At 45.9% G+C, this 19880-nt stretch overlaps 1 protein-coding gene across 1 annotated transcript in view; it reads left to right on the forward strand.

Annotated features, from left to right (window-relative positions):
- The window catches only part of grk1a (G protein-coupled receptor kinase 1 a), a 49038-nt gene extending 31939 nt beyond the window's left edge, over positions 1-17099 (forward strand). Inside the window, exons 4-7 of the mRNA XM_068039845.1 lie at positions 3750-3833; positions 7661-7785; positions 10707-10908; positions 16804-17099. Coding sequence (XP_067895946.1) covers positions 3750-3833; positions 7661-7785; positions 10707-10908; positions 16804-17099 — 707 coding nt within the window. The remainder of the gene's footprint in view (positions 1-3749; positions 3834-7660; positions 7786-10706; positions 10909-16803) is intronic.
- The last annotated feature ends 2781 nt before the right edge of the window (positions 17100-19880 follow it).

Consider the following 19880-nt stretch of genomic DNA (forward strand, 5'->3'; position numbering starts at 1 on the left):
AAATCTGAAACAAAATCAAAAAGTGCTGGAAATACGCAGCAGGTCAGGCAGCATCCGTGGAGAGAGAAGCAGAGTTTGTTTCAGGTCTGTGACCTTTCATCAGAACAGGCAAACTAGAAAAGAATTCGGTTTTAAGCAAGTGAAGGGGAGTGGAGTGGGGGAAGAGAACAAAGGGGAAGGTGTTTGATAGGGCAGAGGGAGATTAAATAACAAAGCTGTCCTGGGACAAAGGCAAAGCATGTGTTAATGCTTGTGGTGAAAGACAAAGCATTAGACCAAAGAGACTGTTAATAGTGGAATAATGAGCGGTGGTTAAAAAATAAAATATTTTAAAAAGGCCAGTCATTCTCTGAAATGATAGCATTCAATGTTCAATCTGCAATGCCGTAGAGTGCCTAATCGAAAGATCAAGTGCTGCACCTCGAGCTTGTGTTGATTTTCACTGGGAAGCTGCATGACTGGCCTTTTTTTCATCTTTTATTTTTTAACAACCGCTCATTATTCCACTATTAACACTCTCTCTGGACTAATGCTTTGTCTTTCACCACAAGCATTAACACACACTTTGCCCTTGTCCCAGGACAGCTTTGTTATTTAATCTCCCTCTGCCCTATCAAACACCTTCCTCTTTGTTCACTCCCCTCCCCTCCCCTTCCCTTCACTTGCTTAAAACCTAATTCTTTTCTACCCTTTGCCAGTTCTGATAAAAGGTCTGAAACGTTACCTCTGCTTCTCTCTCCACAGGCACTGCCAGACCTGCTGAGCATTTCCAGCACTTTTTGTTTTTGTTACTGCATCTCTCGTTTGATTGGCCCTTGCTGGTGTGGGAAACCATTCCTATTGGAGAGTGTGCTTGAACTTTGACCCCTATTGCAGTAGCATTGAGGGTCACTGTAGATGATTTGAGTGGAGATTCAGCTCTGTGTTTTCCTCCCTGTGGAGGGAGAATCCCTAGCGATGGGGCAGAAGGGGAAGGGGAGTGTAGTATACGGATATCAAAGGGTTAATCTTGAGAGAATGTAAAGATGACCACCCACTAGGATGAGGTAAGAGATCATGTGTGAGAGACTCGAGAATGGTTACAGCATGCCTTTTGAAGGAGACACACAGGCTAATCTGGGGTGTATATAGTTACTATATGACAAACATTAATGTTTGAATAGTACAGTCTAAGAACCTCTCTGGCCAGACTCTATACAGTGGCAGCATAAAGAACCAAGTATATAACAGGGAGGGCAGAAGAGTAGCGGTAAACATTTAGGCTGTTTACTTTCTCTCAACACATTTGTTATATGTTCATGCTGAGTTTACTCCATCCAGTTCTTTGCAGACTCACAAATTGAGTCAAAAACCTCGATTTTCTGAAATTTGTCAACCTGGGGTTAAATTGGTTTAAAAGTCTGGAGTTTTACTTAGCTGTCCCACCGGGAACAAGGACGGGGGGAGTTGCCAAGTCACGGGGGACCCGGAGGTCGGAATTCCCCTGCACGTTGTGAACTCCACAGTGCACATGATGTCATCGTCCGCTTGGAAGCCATCCTGATTGATAGGTTCAGCTTCCAGTCTGACTGGGTTCTGGTGGGTGAAGGCCACAGGCCAAAGTAAGTCTGCACTGGGGTGGGGGCAATCTCTGCGGGGGCAGGGGTGGGGTGATGGATCAGAGCGGGGTCAATCCTGGGGGGAGGGGTGATCAGCGGTCGAGCCCGGGTGGGGAGGCAATCCCAGGGCAACTAGCAATCCCAGTGTCCCTGAGGCTGGGGAATGGAAAACGTGGGATTGGGGGAATTGGAGGCCTGAGGGGGGAGGTCGGAGGCTGGGGGGAGGGAGTGGAATCAGAGGCCTGTGGGTGGTGGGATCAGAGGCATTGAGGGGGGGGGGAGGTCAAAGGCCAGGGGGGAGGGGGTTTGGAAGCCTCAGGGTGTGTGGGAGTGGTGGATCAAATGCCTCATGGGAAGGTCTGTGAGGATGGGGGTGGGGTGTGCTACCTGATTGTGGGGGTTTCCCATGCAGGCACGCTGGATCCAGGAGGTTTCTATAAAGGCATTTCTTTCCTGGATCCGAAAGCAGTCCTCACCTGGGTTTAGCTACCAGATTTTCCAAGTCTTGTGAAACCTGGTCATTGAATAGCAATGAGGCTCACAGCCTCATTATCATATTTAAAGTGCCAACATACCTCCTTGGTCACCTGCCCCTCATTCTAGTTCAGTTAAAACTGGCAATGGAAGGGTTGGAGGCGGGTTTGGGTTGAGAAACGGATTTTTAAGGCTAGCAGAGACCTCGATCTTGGTCTCCCCTTCTCTGCCCCTTGCTCCAGCCTCATCATTCAGACGCAAGGCATGAATCCTGCACCCACTTTCACGCGCCCAAAGATAAGGATGCACACATGTCTACACCGAACCCAAGGGTGCAGCACAGATGTGAGGACACTACATCTCTTCCTCTTGACACTGAAGGCTTTTTGGATGGCCTGACCAAATAAGGATAGCCTTATGGGGCTAGAGGAGATTACAGAGATAGGGAGGGATTTGAAAACAAGGATGAGAGTTTTCAAATCAAACCGTTGCTTAACTGGGGACCAGTGTAGGTCAGTGAGCACAGCGGTGATAGGTGAACGGGAGTTGGTCCAAGTTGAGGCACGGGCAGCAGAGTTTTGAATGACCTCAGGTTTACAGAGGGTATAATGTGAGAAGCTGGTCAGAAGAGCATTGAAACAGTCAAGTCTAGAGGCAACAAAGGCATTGATGAGGGTTTCAGCAGCAGAAGAGATGAGTCGGGTGGAATCAGACCGTCCAGTACAAACTGCATTGAATGGATCACCCATCCAGTCAACCAGTCACCCAACCTGTCACCCACTGAATTGCTCACCCAGTCACCCACTGAGTCGCCCACCCACCCACTGAGTTACCACTGAGTCACACCCAGTCACCCACCCATTAATCCACTGAGTCACCCACTCACTCACCCAGTCACCCATTGACTCACCCACCCTATTGCCCACTGAGTCACCCAGCATCCTGGTACCAGGTGAGAATGAGACAGAAGACAGAAAGTAATTGCTCTCAGTTTGAGAAAGAAACAATCCTGTGTATGAATCTAGTACAACTAGATCCAGACTTCAACTTCACCACCTGCTCAAGGGCAATTAGGGATGGGCAATAAATGCTGGCCTAGCCAGTGATGCCCACATCCCATGAACGAATGAAAAAGAAAGTCCTGTGTATAAAGGGAAGTAGAATAGAGGCTGGCACTGTGGGTCTGAGCAGTCAGCAGTAAGTCAGGTGGACAGGGCTACCTCTAGTTTAATTGATAAAAAGAAAGATTTGCATTTAGGTAGCACCTTTCACGACTTCAGGACATTTCAAAGTGCTTTGCAGCCAATTAATGACTTTTGAACTCTTGTCAGTGTTGTATTGTAGAAATGCAGCAACCAACTTGTGCACAGCAAGCTCCCAGAAAAAGGAATGTGATAAATTACCAGATAATCTGCTTTAGGTATTGGTTGAGGGAAACATATTGACCCTAGGACACTGGAGAGAACTTCCCTGCCATTCTGCCAATAGTATCATGGGACCTTTGATGGAAACAGGGCCATTCTCACGGCCATGTGACAGTAACTTACAGAGAAAGACAGCACAGAGCTGAATCCAACTCCCTAACTGGGCTAAACAGGATGTAGAGGAATATATCTTTCCACAGGAGGGAAAAGCAAACTGCTTCTAACAGTTCTATTGTAACTGATTGTGTTTCAGGCCACGTGAGAATCTCTGATCTTGGACTTGCAGTAGAATTGGCTGATGATCAAACTAAGATCAAAGGTTATGCTGGAACTCCAGGTACATCCCATTATTCCTCCACAGGGAGAGGAGGAAGAGCAGTAGCAGGGAAGAGAGAGAGGGAGAAGGGGAGAGGAAGAGGGAGGGAGGGAGAGAAGAGAAGAGGGAGAAGGAGGGGTGGCAAAGAGGAGGAGAATGAGGAGCAGGAGAGGAGCAGCAGATGGAGAAGGAGGAGAGTGAAAAGGGAGTGAGGAGAAGAAGAGGGACAGGGAGGAGGGGTGGAGCAGGAGAGAGAGGGGGAGAGGGCAGGGCTGAGGGAGGAGCGGAGGAGGAGAGGAAGGGGAGGGGAGGGGAGGGGGAAGAGGAGCGCAAAGAGGAGGAGGAGCAGAGGAGACCGAGGAGGAGGAGGGGAGGACGAGTGTATGCGTTTGTGTGTATATCTGTATCTCTATGAGACTGTGGGCTGACTTTTGCCAGCCCATTGGGGTCAGACTGGGAGGTGGGCAGGCTGGCAATATGACAGGGGAAGGCATCGGGAGGGGAGCCTGATGTCTTCCCACTGCCATGGCATATTACCAACAGTGGGAAGCTTAACAGTGCGTCCAATTGAGCCATATTAGGTCCAATTAGGGACCATTTGCCTCCCCTGTAGGCAATTTGCCTGTATTGGGAGGGCCCGATGCTTCATGGGGAGACCTGACTTGCTGCCATTACACCACGATCCAGCTCCCCAATCATTGGGGCCTGCCTGCTTAGCCCCAGCGCCTGCAAAAGAACGCACTAGTCTTTTAGGTCACCTTGGCATTGAGGTGCCCTCATCCTTGTGCTGCCTCCTCAGCAGTGGCCACCTTTAGCGGTGGCACTGCTCAGTCTGATGAGCTGCTGACCCTCTGATTGGACAGGCAACTCTGGAGAGGGCTGGATGCCATCCTTGATTGGATGATGGCCCCTGGCGGTAGCCTGTTAATTGGCTGCTGCTGGAGTGGGATTGGCTCCTGCTTTCAGCCCAATCGGTGGGACAGGACCCGCAGCAAAAAAATTCAGGTCTGTGAACCTGGTTATGCTCATGGTATACATGTATGTGTACATGTATGCCTGTGCAGTGTCCTCAGTACCTTGCTGTATGGCAGCGAGGCCTGGACAACGTATGTCAGCCAAGAGCGACGTCTCAGTGCATTTCATCTTCGCTGCCTCCGGAGATTCCTTGGCATCAGGTGGCAGGACCGTATCTCCAATGCAGAAGGCCTCGAGGTGGCCAACATCCCCAGCATGTACGCCCTACTGAGCCAGCGGCGCTTGAGATGGCTTGGCCATGTGAGCCGCATGGAAGATGGCAGGATCCCCAAAGACACATTGTACAGTGAGCTCGTCACTGGTATCAGACCCACCGGCCGTCCATGTCTCCGCTTTAAAGACGTCTGCAAACGCGACATGAAGTCCTGTGACATTGATCACAAGTCATGGGAGTCAGTTGCCAGTGATCGCCAGAGTTGACGGACAGCTATAAAGGCAGGGCTAAAGAGAGAGGACTCGAAGAGACTTAGCAGTTGGCAAGAAAAGAGACAGAAGTGCAAGGAGAGAGCCAACTGTGTAACAGCCCCCAACAACCAATTTTATCTGCAGCGCCTGTGGAAGAGTCTGTCACTCTAGTATTCGCCTTTATAGCCACTCCAGGCGCTGCTTCATAAACTACTGACCACCTCCAGGCGCTTACCCATTGTCTCCCGAGACAAGGAGGCCAAAGAAGGATGTCTGTGTATGCATGCATATCTGTGCATGTGCATCTGGGCACATGTGCGCACGTCTATGTATCTGTGCGTGTATCTGTAGGTGTGTGTGTGTGTTGGGGAGTATTTGTGGGTATGTGTGGATGTGTGTGCATTTGTATGGGGACATGTGTGTGGTTGCGTTCGTGATGTGTGTACATGGGTGTGTGTGTGAGTGAATGCGCGTGTAATTGTAGGTGTGTTTGTGTGGCCGTGGAAGTATGTGGGGGTGTATGCGGATGTGTGCATGTGTAATTGTGGGTGTGGGTGTGAGGGGTCATGTGTGTGTGTTTGAGTGTGTGTGTTTGTGTGTGTGAGCGAGTGTGCGTGTGTATGTGTGTGTGAGTGGGTGTATGTGAGTGTGTGTGTGAGTGTGTTTGTGAATGTGTGTATGTGAATGTGTGTTTGTATTATGTGTGTGTATGTGAGTGTGTGTGTTTGTATTGTTAGTGTGTGTAGTGTGTATGTGAGTGTGTTTGTGTGTGTGTGCGCGCGTGTGTGCGTGTGAGTGTGTGGTGTGTGTGTGTGCGTGTGTGTGTGTGTGTGTGTATGTGAGTGTGCGTGTGTGTATGTGTGAGTGAGTGTGTCTGTCTGTGAGTGTATGAGTGTGTGAGTGTGTATCTGTCTGTTTGTGAGTATGTGTGTGTGTGTCTGTGTGTGAGTATGTGCCTGTGTTTGTGTCTGAGTGCGTGAGTGTGTGTGTGTGTATGTGAGTGTGTATGTGTAGTGTGCGTGAGTGTTTGTATGTGTGTGTATGTGTGTCTGTGTGTGTGTGTGTGTGTGAGTGTAGTGTGTGTGTATTGTGTGAGTGAGTGTGTGTGTCAGTGCATGAGTGTGTGTTTGTGTGTGCGTATGTGTGTGCGTGCATGTGAGTGTATGGATGTATGTAAATGCATGAGTGTGTGTGAGTGTCTTTGTGTGTGAGTGTGTGTATGAGTATGAGTGTGTGTATGAGTGTGAGTATGTGTGTGTGAGCGTGTATGTATGTGTGTGAGTGAATGTGTCTGTCTGTATGTATGAGTGTGAATGTGTGAGTGTGTGTATGTGTGTGTGAGTGTCTTTGTGTGTGAGTGTATGAGTATGAGTGTGTATATGTGTGTGAGTGAGTGTGTGTGTCTGTATGTGTGAGTGTGTGTGTATGTGTGTGTGAGTGTGTGTATGTATATGCATGAGAGTGCGTGTGAGTGTGTTTGTGTGTGTGTGTGAGTGAGTGTGGGTGTGTGTGTGTGTGTGTATGTATGTACATGAGTGTGCATGTGAGTGTGTGAATGTGTGTGTGTGAGTGTGTGTGTTTGTATAGTGTGTGTGAGAGTGAGTGAGTGTGGGTTTGTGGCTGTTGTGTGTATGTGAATGTGTGTGCATGTTTGTGAGAGTCTGGGTGTGCATGTGTGTGTGTGTGTGTGTGTGTGAGTGTGAATGTGTGTGTGACAGTGTAGTGTGTGTGTGTGTGTGTGAGGGTGTATGTGTGTAGTGTGTGTGTATGTGAGTGTGTATGTGAGTGTGCATGTGTGTGGTGAGTGTATATGAGTGTGTGCCTGCCTGTGTGCAAGTGTGTGTGTGTGACAGTTTGTGTGTAGTGTGTATGTGTGTGTGTGTGAGTGAGTGTGTCTGTCTGTAAGTGTGTGTGTGTAGTGTGTCTAAGTGTGAGTGTGAGCGTGTGTGTGAGTGTGAGTGTGAGTGTGTGTGTGTGTGGTGAGTGTATATGAGTGTGTGTGTGTGGTGAGTGTATATGAGTGTGTGTGTGTAGTGTGTGTGTGTGTGTGATTGTCGGATTCTGTAAGTATGTGTGTGTGAGTGTGTATGAGTGTGTATGAGTGTGAGTGTGTGAGTGTATGTATGTTTGTGTGTGTGTGGGTTTGTGTGTGTGAGCATGTGTGCGTGAGTGTGTGTGTATATGTGTGTTTGTTTGATTGTGAGCATGTGTGTGAGTGTGGGTTTGTGTGTGAGTGCATGTGAGAGTGAGTGTGAGAGTGAGTGTGTGTGTGTGTGTGGTGGGGGGGGGGGGGGGGGGGTGGTGGCAAGTGGTGTCTGTGACTCCAGAGTTTTCTGTTTTTGTTTAAGTTTCAGTATCTGTAGTGCTTTCTTTTCGATGGGTAAGGATTTAATTTGTTTCAATTTCAGGTTTTATGGCCCCAGAGTTGCTGCAAGGTTTGGAATATAATTATTCTGTGGACTATTTCACACTGGGGGTTACATTGTATGAGATGATCGCAGCCAAGGGTCCGTTCCGATACCGGGGAGAACATGTAAGGAGACATTTTAAGATATTCTTGAATGAATCTGTTGTATCAGGAATACAGTCAGCAAGAAACAAAAGCCCAGATTTGAAACTATTTGTCACATGGGCCAGTGATCCAGTAAATATTATAAATAAATTCTGTGAGTTAGATCACCAGCTGATCCAGGACATGGCACTACTTGGATTTCTATCCAATTATTGTAATTATCAGTTGCAGAGTAAGAAACTTGCACCTGTGAGATTGTGTGGGATACACTCTCCCCCAGGACACAGCGGGATTTCTCCTGCTTTTCCTGCAATAGTACCATGGGATCTTTTACACCCCCTGAGAAGTCAGACAAGGCTTGAGTTTAATGCCTCCTCCAGCAGTACAGCATAACCTCAGTACTACACAGAAAAGGCACAGGACATATTAAAACACACTCTTCTTAATCAATATGGACCTAGCAAAGTCCAATTCAAGTAGCAATGAATGTGGAACTCTAATTCCACAGGTATACCACAGAATACATGCTGGCAAGCAGCTGAATTCAGAATCTGCTCAATTGGGTAGATTTCTAATCATGAGCTAATGATGAGGAGAATCTGCACTGGGACAGCATATCAGAAAGTGAGGTGTGGGTACACGGAGCCCAGCCTCTGTGCAGTCCCAATGGGGTACAATCTATGCCAGGACCTAGCAAATGGAATATTCACTCTGATGTGCGAGGGAGACCCACCCAGTCGTGAATTGCAATATTGAAAAGAACCCTGACTAAACAGAAATCCCATTACACACAAACCCCAATACACAGAAACGTTATTACACACCATCCCCGTTACACACAAACCCCAATACACAGAAACCCCAATACACAGAAACATTATTACACCCAAACCCCAATACACAGAAACCCCAATACATAGAAACATTATTACACACAAACCCTGTCACACACATACCCCAATACACAGAAACCCCAATACACAGAAACATTATTACACCCAAACCCCAATACACAGAAACCCCAATACATAGAAACATTATTACACACAAACCCTGTCACACACATACCCCAATACACAGAAACCCCAATACACAGAAACATTATTACACACAAACCCCAATACACAGAAACATAATTACAAACAAATCCCGTTACACTCAAACCCCAATACACGGAAACATAATTACAAACAAACCCCGTTACACAGAAACCCCAATACACATAAACATTATTACAAACAAATCCCGTTACACATAAACCCCAATGCTCAGAAACATCATTCCACAGAAACCCCTGCGGTGAGTTGGGAGTTAGAGGCAAGCATAAAATCGTGAGGGAAGTTGGCAGTAGTGGTGGGGTGGGGGTGGTGGTGATGCAGGGGGGTGGGGGTGATTCCTGCCACATTCCCGCGTCTGCCAAAATTTAGTCCGGGGTGGGAAGGCCTGTGAATGGCCGTCCGAACCCACTGCCAATTGAGGCCCTTAACTGGGCAATTATCCCCAAATTAAGGGCTTCTTCCCACCACCGCAGTTAGCCCTGTCGCTGCATGGGAAGCATGGCATGAAAAACTCTGGGGGCTGCTTCCCGGCTCTGGAGGCACGGGCCTTCATTAAAAGACATTTAGTGCCTGAACGAGGGACCCGGCATCGGGAAGGGGAGGCCGCTGAGAGCCACCCCAGCCCTTGCATCTGACCCCTCCTCAACCCTCCCCTGTGACCCCTGCCCCTCAAGTCCTCTCCCGCCCTGTCCTACCTGTGGCCTGGGTCCAGTGACGCTCCTCGGCCTTGCTGATTGGCCGGCAGCTCTGAGGGTGGGTCTTATGGTGACAGGGTCCTTGATCCTGTGGAAGACCTGCCACTGTCCACTTAAGTGCCTAATTGGCACTAGATTCGGAGGGTCCTCCAGAGAAGAGGCGACACAGGGATCTCGGTGTCACTTTTCCCCAGCATCAAGATCCCCGCCACCAGGATAAAACCCCCCTCCCCATTACACAGAAACCCCAATGCACAAAAACCTCATTACACAGAAACCCCCTTTTTGATATATATTAATAACCTGGACAGCCATAAACACTGCAGTGGGCAGTAACAGATTTCAGGAGGACATAGACCGGTGAAATGGGCAGTTACATGACAGATGAAATTTAACACAGAGAAGTCTGGAGTGATAAATTTTGTTTGGATGAGTGGAGAGGTAATATAAACTAAATGGTACAATCTTAAAGGGGTTACAGGAACAGAGAGACCTGTGGGTGTACATACAAAATTCTTTGAAGATGGCAGGGTAAGTTGAGATGTCTGTTAAAAGAGTATATGGGATCCTTAGCTTTCTTAATAGAGCCATAGTGTGCAAAAGCAAGGAAGTTGTGTTAAACCTTTGTAAGACCTCAGTTGGAGTGTTGTGTTCAATTCTGGGCACCACGTTGTAGCAAGGATGTCAAGGCTTGGAGAGAGTGCAGAAGAGATTTACTAGAAGGATGCCAGGGTTGAAGGACTTTAGTTATGTGGAGAGTCGGGAGAAGTTGGGATTGTTCTCCTAAGAACAGAGGGTTTTAAGAGGAGATTTGATGTAGGTGTTCAAAATCATGAATGGCTTTGATAAAGTAAATGAGGAGAAACTATTTTCAGTGACAGAAGTTTAAGTAGCCAGAGGACACAGATTTAAGGTAATTGTCAAAAGAACCAGAGGCGTCTTAGGAAACTATTTTTTTACACATCGAGTTGTTGTGATAATAATAATAACCTTCAAAAGAGAATTGGATGAATACTTGAAGGGGAAAAAATTACAGCGCTATGGGGAAAGAGAACAGGACTGGGATTAATTGAATAGCTCTATTACAGGTATGATGGACCAAATGGCCTCTTTCTGGGATTCCACAATTATCTCGGCTTTCTATTTGGATTATTACTATTCTAACCACCTGCATTTTGTCCATCACCAGGTTGAGAACAAGGAGGTGAAACGGCGGATTTTGAATGACCCGGTGACTTACTGTGATAAGTTTAGTGAACAAAGCAAGTTGTTTTGTGAGGCTTTGCTGGAGAAAGATCCTGACAAGCGCCTTGGATTCAGGAATGAATGTTGTGCTGAAATAAAGGATCATCCCTTCTTCAAGAGTATTAACTGGAGAAAACTTCAAGCTGGTAAAGTATAAACATCTTTTTTAATTTGAAAATTTTTGACGGACTGGATTACATTTTTGTAAGAGTGTAATATAGAACTTCCTCTAATAATATTCCAAAATAATGTTCTATCCAATGTATCTCTGGGGGAGAATCTATCCTGTGAATTCCTGAATTTTTCACATTCTTTTCTTACATCGACACCTCTCCTTGTTTGAGTTAACTGAGGTGAGGTGCACCAAGGATCAGATTAGTGTTTTCTTATTGAGAACCCAAGGAGTGAAGAAATAGCAGAGGCTTTGACCATCATTTTCCAACCTTCTCTGGCTACAGGCGTAGTGCCAGAGAACTGGAGGACAGCTAACATAGCACCATTTTGTAAAGAGGGAGAAAGCTATAGACCGAGTAATTACAGATGAGTCAGACTAGCCTCGGGGGTGGGAGAATTATTGGAAAAAGTTCCGAGGGACAGGATAAATCTTCATTTAGAAAGACACAAATTAATCAGCGACTGTCAGCAGGGATTTGTTAAAGGAAGGTCCTGTCTGGCTAACCTCCTTGAATTCTTTGAGAAGTTAACAAGGAGGTGTAATGCTGGTCGTGCATCTGATGTGGTGCAAGGCTTCTGATAAGGTTCCACTTGGCAGACTGGTCATGAAAGTAAAAGCCCATGAGATCCAAGACAAAGTGGCAAGTTTGGTCCAAAATTGGTTCAGAGATGGGAAGCGAAGGATAATGGTCAATGGGTGTTTTGTGACTGGAAGGCTGTTTCCATTGAAGTTCCACAGGGCTCAGTACTAGATCTCTTGCTTTTTGTGGTGTATATCAATAATTTGGACTTGAATGTAGGAGGCATGACTATGAAGTTTACAGATGATTAAAAAATTGGTAGTCTGGTTGATAAGAAGAAAGCTGTAGACTGCAGGAAGATATCAATGGACTAGTCAGGTGGGCGAAACAGTGGCAAATGGAATTCAAGCCAGAGAAGTGTGAGGTAATGCATTTGGAAAAGGCTAACAAGGCAAGGGAATACACAATAAATGGTAGGATACTGAGAAGCATAGAGGAACAGAGGGACCTTGGAGTGCATGTCCACAGATCCCTGAAGGTGGCTGGACAGGCATATAAAAGATGATCAAGAAGGCATACAAGATACTTACCTTTATTAGCCATGCCTAGAATATAAGAGCTGGGAGCTTATGCTGGAACTGCATAAAACACTGGTTAGGCCACAGCTGGAGTACTGCATCCAGTTCTGGTCACTGCACTATAGGAAATATGTGATTGCACTGAAGATGGTACAAAGGAGATTTATGAGGATGTCGCCTGGATTGGAGAATATTAGTTATAAGGAAATATTGGATATGCTTGGGTTGTTTTCTTTGAAACAGAGGAGGCTGAGAGGAGACCTAATTGAAGTGTACAAAGTTCTGAAAGGTCTAGATCGAGTGGATAGGAAGGCCCTATTCCCCTTGGTTGAGAAGTCCATAACCTGGAGGCATAGATTTAGAGTAAGAGATAGGAGGTTTAGAGGTGATTCAAAGGGAAATCTTTTCACCCAGAGGGCGATGGGGATCTGGAACTCACTGCCTGAAAGGGTGGTCGAGGCAGAAAGCTTCATAACATTTGAAAGGATATGAACTTGAAGTGCTGTAACTAACAAGGCTATAGACCAAGAGCTGGAAAGTGGGATTAGGCTGGATGGTTACTTGTCAGCTATCGTGGACACGATGGGCTGAATGGCCTCCTTCTGTACATAAATTTCTATGATTCTATGAAGATCTACGATGTAGGACAGAATGAAGGTAGAGCTATGACTCCATAACAGAGATGACAGGAATGAGTGTGTGTCTGTGAGAGGTGACACTGAGCTTGGGTTTGGAGGTTCTGGGTCAATGCATGAAGCAGTTTGTGTGTGTGTGCTTATAGGAAAGGACATCCCAGGTATGATACTGTGAGTATGACTATGACTATGTCAGGCTCTCTCAATTTTGGCACTAGTTAATAAGGAGAACTTTGCAGGGTCAAATGGGCTGGGTGTGCCTTTGTCGCTTTTGAATCTGATGCCTAGGTTGATGCCGGTTTTATAATTTGTAGCAGTTTGATGTAACTAAGTGGCTTGCTGGGCCAGTTCAGAGGGCAGTTAAGAGTCAGCCACATTGCTGTCTGGAGTCACATGTAGTCCAGACTGGGTAAGGAAGGCAGATTTCCTTCCCTGAAGGATATTAGTGAGACAGATGGCTTTTACAACAATTGATCACTTCATGGTCACCATTACCAAGAATAGCTTTTTATTCTAGATTTATTTAATTAACTGAATTCAAATTCACAAACTGCCATGGTGGGATATGAACTCAAATCTCTCAACTCTTAATTCAGGTCTCTAGATTACTACAGCACAAACAAGAAATGCTGGAAATACTCAGCAGGTCTGGCAGCATCTGTGGAGAGAGAAGCAGAGTTAATGTTTCAGGTCAGTGACCCTTCATCAGAACTGACAAATATTAGAAATGGAAAAGGTTTTAAGCAGGTAAAGTGGGGGTGGAGCAAGAGATAACAAAAGAGGTGTTGATAGGACAAGGTCACAGAGAATAACTTACCAGAAGGTCATGGAGCAAAGGCAAACGGTATGTTAATGATGTGCTGAAAGACAAAACGTTAGTGCAGAGAGGGTGTTAATGGACAGAAAACTGAGCAGCCTGGCCCCAAGCATAACCATGAAAAAAACAGTGGGTAGGCACAGCAGAAACAAACTAAAATAAAATAAACATATAAAAAATAAAAAATAACTAAAAATAAAAATAAAAAGGGGGGCCCGTCATGCTCTGAAATTATTGAACTCAATGTTCAGTCTGGCAGACTGTAGCGTGCCTAATCGGTAAATGAGATGCTGTTCCTCGAGCTTGCGTTGATGTTCACTGGAACACTGCAGCAATCCCAGGACAGAGATATGAGCATGAGAGCAGGGGGGAGTGTTGAAATGGCAAGCAACCGGAAGCTCGGGGTCATGCTTTCGGACTGAACAAAGGTGTTTCGCAAAGTGGTCACCCAGTCTGCATTTGATCTCCCCAATGTAGAGCAGACCACATTGTGAGCAGCGAATACAGTATACTACATTGAAAGAAGTACAAGTAAATCGCTGCTTCACCTGAAAGGAGCGTTTGGGGCCTTGGATTGTGAGGAGAGAGGAGGTAAATGGGCAAGTATTAAATCTCCTGCGATTGCAGGGGAAGGTGTCGTGGGAAGGGGACGAGGTGGTGGGGGTAATGGAGGAGTGGGCCAGGGTGTCACGGAGGGAACAATCCCTTCGGAATGCTGACAGGGGACACTCTCCCCTGCTCTCATGCTCACATCTCTGTCCTGGGATTGCTGCAGTGTTCCAGTGGACATCAACGCAACTCGGGGAACAGCATCTCATTTACCAATTAGGCACGCTACAGCCTGCCGGACTGAACATTGAGTTCAATAATTTCAGAGCATGACGGGCCCCCCTTTTTATTTTTGGTTATTTTTTCTTTTTTATGTGTTCATTTTGTTTTAGTTCATTTAGTTTGTTTCTACTGTGCCTACCCACTGTTTTTTTCATGTTCGTGCTTGGGGCCAGGCTGCTCAGTTTTCTGTCCATTAACACCCTCTCTGTACTAATGCTTTGTCTTTCAGCACACCATTAACATATCATTTGCCTTTGTTCCATGACCTTCTGGTCAGTTATTCTCCATGATCCTGTCCTATCAACACCTTCTCTTTTGTTATCTCTTGCTCCACCCCTGTTTTACTTGCTTAAAACCTTTTACATTTCTAATATCAGCAGTTCTAATGAAGGGTCACTGACCTGAAACGTTAACTCTGCTTCTCTCTCCACAGATGCTGCCAGACCTGCTGAGTATTTATAGCATTTCTTGCTTGTGTTTCAGATTTCCAGCATCTGCAGTATTTTGCTTTTACTCTAGATTATTAGTCGAGTAACATAACCACTGTGCTACCGTACCCGGGAGGGATTCTTTACAATCGTAGCCCAATACTTCAAAGGGGTCCTGGGTACATCTTGACCTTAATTTGCATCTATCACTTAACCCCCTCCTGTCTCAGGCAGCAACATTGCCCGTGTATTTCTTGTTTGCTGGACCTCAGTGGGGATGAGGCATTAATTGCTGCACCCTAAAGTTAATTGCACAAACATACCTTTCCCACTGGGTGGATGGGATGAAATCAGAGCCAGCGTTTTCTGGGAGTGGTCACTCTCTGGGTCTTTGCACATGTGGCCATTACCCATGTGTGAATCTGGACGGTGAGTGCCAGTGGGCTTTGATGGACAGTCTTGCCCTTAACAAACATTCATATATGTGTGTGAACTGTCAGTTGTGGGCGTTAGGTTGGTCCCAGGAGCAGGATCATTATGAATATGTGGCTATTTGTAGCACTCCTACTGAGGTCAGTTCAATGAACACAGACAGGGGCTTGAGCCTTGAACTTTCCTCGTCCATATGGCATAGGAGGGGCTATGTTATCTCTGAGTTGCCAACAGAGCCCTGGACAGCTCTAAATCTTAAGATGTTAAAGCCAGCTCTAGCTGTGCTGGGATGGCTGGGATCATGGTCAAATCCACTGCGCTGTTGCGTGTCAATCTCTGAGAGGGTTAAACTCATTGCAGGGCAGCCTGGAGAAAGTAACAGCTGCAGGAGCATCTGTGAACCTTTGCCCACCTCCTGAGGGACCCAGGGGAGTCAGTCAACTAAATGTGGAAGCATTGAATGAAGGACTGTGAGTCCTCCAAGAACATTTTGAGAGGTCAGTGTCAATGGGTTGCAAAATTGGCAAGGAGAACCTCGGAGGGGCCAGTTAATGTTTGTTTGACACTCTGTCTCCTTGATTGCTGGGAGCTAGAATCCTGCCCCCAGTACCAGTAGAGAAGTTAGTGTGTGAGTCTCAGAGGCAGTTCCCCCTTACAGCATCACACCATGGTGCACTAACAGACTCGTGCTAGTGGTGTCAAACATGCTCTACCATAATTTAATAAAATTTACAGCAAAGCAAAAACAGCAATCTAACAAGATAGTAGAAGTCAGTGTCAGTATCAATTTTATTATTAATCCATTATCTGTGCCACTGATTCCATCAGTTGATTTTTTTTAAAGCAAACTACAAGATAATGACTACATTGGGAGAATGAGACATCAGAAGAAAGCCACCTTGTGGCTAGAACCTGTAACTATTTCTTTAGGGATCAAAGGATATGGGGCGAAAGCCAGAACAGGCTACTGAGTTGGATGATCAGCCATGATCATAATGAATGGCGGAGCAGGCTCGAAGGGCCGAATGGCCTACTCCTGCTCCTATTTTCTATATTTCTAACTACATCATGAGAGTTGACATAGTAAAATTGAATGGGAAATGGTGACAGAGAAAATGGCCAGAAATCACAATTGCAGAAAATAAGGTTTGCAGCTAGGAACTGTTTGTTCCATAAAAGAAGCTTAATAACACACACACACACACATTTTATATATATGTATGTTTGGATAAAGGATAAAAGCAAAAGAAGTCTGAGAAATGTCTCAAAGTAACTCACACAAAATGCTTTTGAAACAGTCACTGTTGTTATATAGACAAACCCAGCAGCCAGTTTTTACCTGGCAAGCTTCCACATAGCCAGTTAAATTGTTTCTCTAGGTAATGTTGGCTGAAGGAGGAGCATTGGGCCAGGACACTGGAGGAACTCCCTGCTCCTCCTCCAGTAGTGATATGGAATCTTTAGTGGGCCCAAAGATGGCACTTGTAACAGTGTAACACTCCCTTAGATCTCCACAGGACTGTCCATCTAAGTACCTTCAAAAGGAAGTGTAGGATAGTCCAAATAGAAAATGATGGGATGTGTTAATGTTGATCACTGTTGACTTTTTGCTCACTCCCTTCTAGGTATACTTCCACCTCCATTTATCCCAGACTCCAGAACAGTGTATGCAAAAGACATTCAAGATGTAGGTGCCTTCTCAACTGTGAAAGGCATTACTTTCGAAGATGCAGACAAGGAGTTTTTTGATGAATTTGCGACTGGTAACATCCCTATCCCATGGCAAGAAGAGATGATCGAGACCGGTATTTTTGAAGAGCTCAATGTGTGGGGGCCTAATGGTGGATTACCAAATGATTTAAGGAGAGAGTCGATTCTGGAGATGCCTCCCTCCAAATCAGGAGTGTGTTTCATTGCTTAAACAAGTAAAGAAATTGTTTAAGGTTCTACATTTTAAGGAATAGCCTGGCTAAGACGTACAAATTGAAGAAAAGGGGGGTAATTTTGAAATCTACATATACTGTTAAAAACCTCAGGTCTGTAATACTGTAGTGAGCCTCAAACATCGCTTGTGACGTTGTAAAACTGTCAGATCGTAGTATTAGTTTAAGCTAACTACAGGACACATGGACCAATCAGGAATTGTTGGAAAAATATTGTAAGCCAATATCCGCAGTCATGGTGGCCGTCAATTCTTCTCAAGGACAATTAGGGATGGGCAATAAATGCTGACCTAACCAGTGACTTCAACATCCCATGAAAGAATAAAAAAATTCCCTCATCCATTAATCCCCCAGCTCTGGCACTTTACTCACACTGCTCAATCCCTGCTTCCTCTCAGGCCTGCTCTAAGTGTTCCAGCTGTGGTTTATACTTCACCCTAATTCCTCCTATTGTGCTATTTTAGGGGTGGGTCCATCCCCTGCAATCACCCCCTTTCCCCCAATTGGTGACATGGTAGATTAGGTGTAGGAGCCCAGCCCAACTCCGTCACGACTGATTGATCAGCTGAATGCTAAATGTTAATGCAGAGAACTGGCAGGGCCAGTAATCAGCAAATAGGGGCATCGGACGGTCCCAACACTAACTGAGGCTGTGAGCTTTCTCCTAACTCATGCAGCTACGCCCTGCTGTGTCCTGCTCACAGGTACCTGCAACAATCCCCAGCCCTAATATGATGGGAGTATCCCTCCTTCCCTGGTTTTGACTCTGAGCCTCTGATCCTGCTTCAGCCTCTGGTCATGTTGCACTTCTTCCCAATGTTCCCTCCAATTTTTTTCTGTTGTGCACAGCAAGTTCATTTCAATGCGTGGTACCTTTAAACTCTTTTGTGCAGCCATGGATGCTCATTACCTTAAACAAGATAACTTGTGAGCAGTGTGCACGGTCCCTCCCAGGTGGCTGTGCATCTGCACACCTGCACACCTTAGAGGGAACAGTGCTTCCTCCCCATGCCAGTCGGGAGCTATTTTCTCTCAAGCTTGCACAGCCCAGCACCCTCCTTTGAGTATAGAAAATTAAGGGGTAATCTAACTGACGTGTTTAAGATGATTAACGGATTTGATAGGGTAGATAGAGAGAAACTATTCCCGCTGGTGGCAGAGTCCAGAACAAAGGGGCATAATCTTAAAATTAGAGTTAAGCTGTTTAAGGGTTATGTGAGGAAGCACTTCATCATACAATACAGGCAATCTGGAACTCTGTCCCAAAAAGCTATTGAAGCTGAGGATCGATTGACAACCCCAAATTCTTACCTCCCAAAGCTTTTATATACCCTGGTGCTCCTCTTGTTGCATGGCATGGAGAGAAAGTGTGTGAGAGGCATAGAGAGAATAAGTGTGAGAGACAGAGAGAAAATGAGAGACAGCAAGTGTGAAAATGTGAGACAGAAAATGTGAGAAATTTAGAGAAAGTGAGAGACAGAAAGTGTGTAAGGCATAGACTGTGAGATAGTAAGTGTGTAAGACAGAAAGTATAAGAGACAAAATGTGGGACATACATAGAACAGTACAGCACAGTACAGGCCCTTCGGCCCACGATGTTGTGCCGACCCTTTAACCTACTCTAAGATCAAACTACCTACATACCCTTCATTCTACAATCATCCATGTACCTATCCAAGAGTCGCTTAAATATAGAACATAGAAAGTGTGTGAGAGAGACAGACAGAAAATGAAGAGTGAATGAAAGACAAGCAGAAAGACCCAGAATTCCATGATTGGCTGCCATAGCTTTGGCAAAGGATTGGCAAAATCCCTAATCACACCATTTCCTCACAAGTTTTGATGGCCAATCAGCAAGCTGCTGTGGAAAGTTGTCAAGAAAGAGATTTGGAAACTGGAAAAGATAGTTACAGGGAGAGTGACAAATTCTATTTATGTCTGTGAGCAATGCCCTGAGAGATCATCTTGTGCAAGTTCAAGAAGAATTGACCATTTTGACAGTTCTAATAATTTTAATTGAATGAAAATTATTACCCACCAACCACTCTGTTGACAAAATGTAACCTGCAAATCCATAGCAACTCTCAATCTTTGGAGTAAAGTTACAACTTTAGATTTCTGATAGAGTCACACTCCAGGAGTGGTTATTGGAAATACAGTCAGGTGTGATGCTTTGACCAGAGATGGAGATGAAAAACTGTATCAAAACTATATCTTAAACATTGAGGGCCTGAAAATCCTGGTGAGTGTCAGTTTGAAGTGGGGGAGGGGTGGTGGGGTGTGAAGGAGGAATGCATTTTGGTGTACATACCAAGATGTGTCCACCTGGGACCTTCATCACTGCCTCCCCCCAGCAATTGCGAGCTCGTGCAGGGTCTTTCATTACCATGACAATACCAGGCACGTAATTTCTTAGGGTGGAAGAGCTAGAGGAGGTGCTGAGTTCTTCTTGGGAACAACTTACAGTTCCCCCTCCCTCTCCAGACCCCTTTTTGTGAGGGGCCACTCTGAAATATGCTCTTTCTCTTTAGGGGTTGAGGCTGCAATCACAGCCTGAATCCTCTCTTGCCCCACACACCTCTCCAACCACCACCCTGATGGGCCCCACTTCCACCACCAAGCACTGGATGTGGGTGTAGCTTTATTCAACTGTTTTTGGTGCCAACACTGGCTCTATACCATGGCCCTCTGAGAGCCAGGAAACTGGGAACTCCCATATAGGGAGGCCCTGCTCACTTCTCCACCCCCACAAGATGTCG

The sequence above is a fragment of the Heterodontus francisci genome, chromosome 10 (assembly GCF_036365525.1).
Source record: "Heterodontus francisci isolate sHetFra1 chromosome 10, sHetFra1.hap1, whole genome shotgun sequence".
In the NCBI taxonomy this organism is placed as follows: domain Eukaryota; kingdom Metazoa; phylum Chordata; class Chondrichthyes; order Heterodontiformes; family Heterodontidae; genus Heterodontus; species Heterodontus francisci.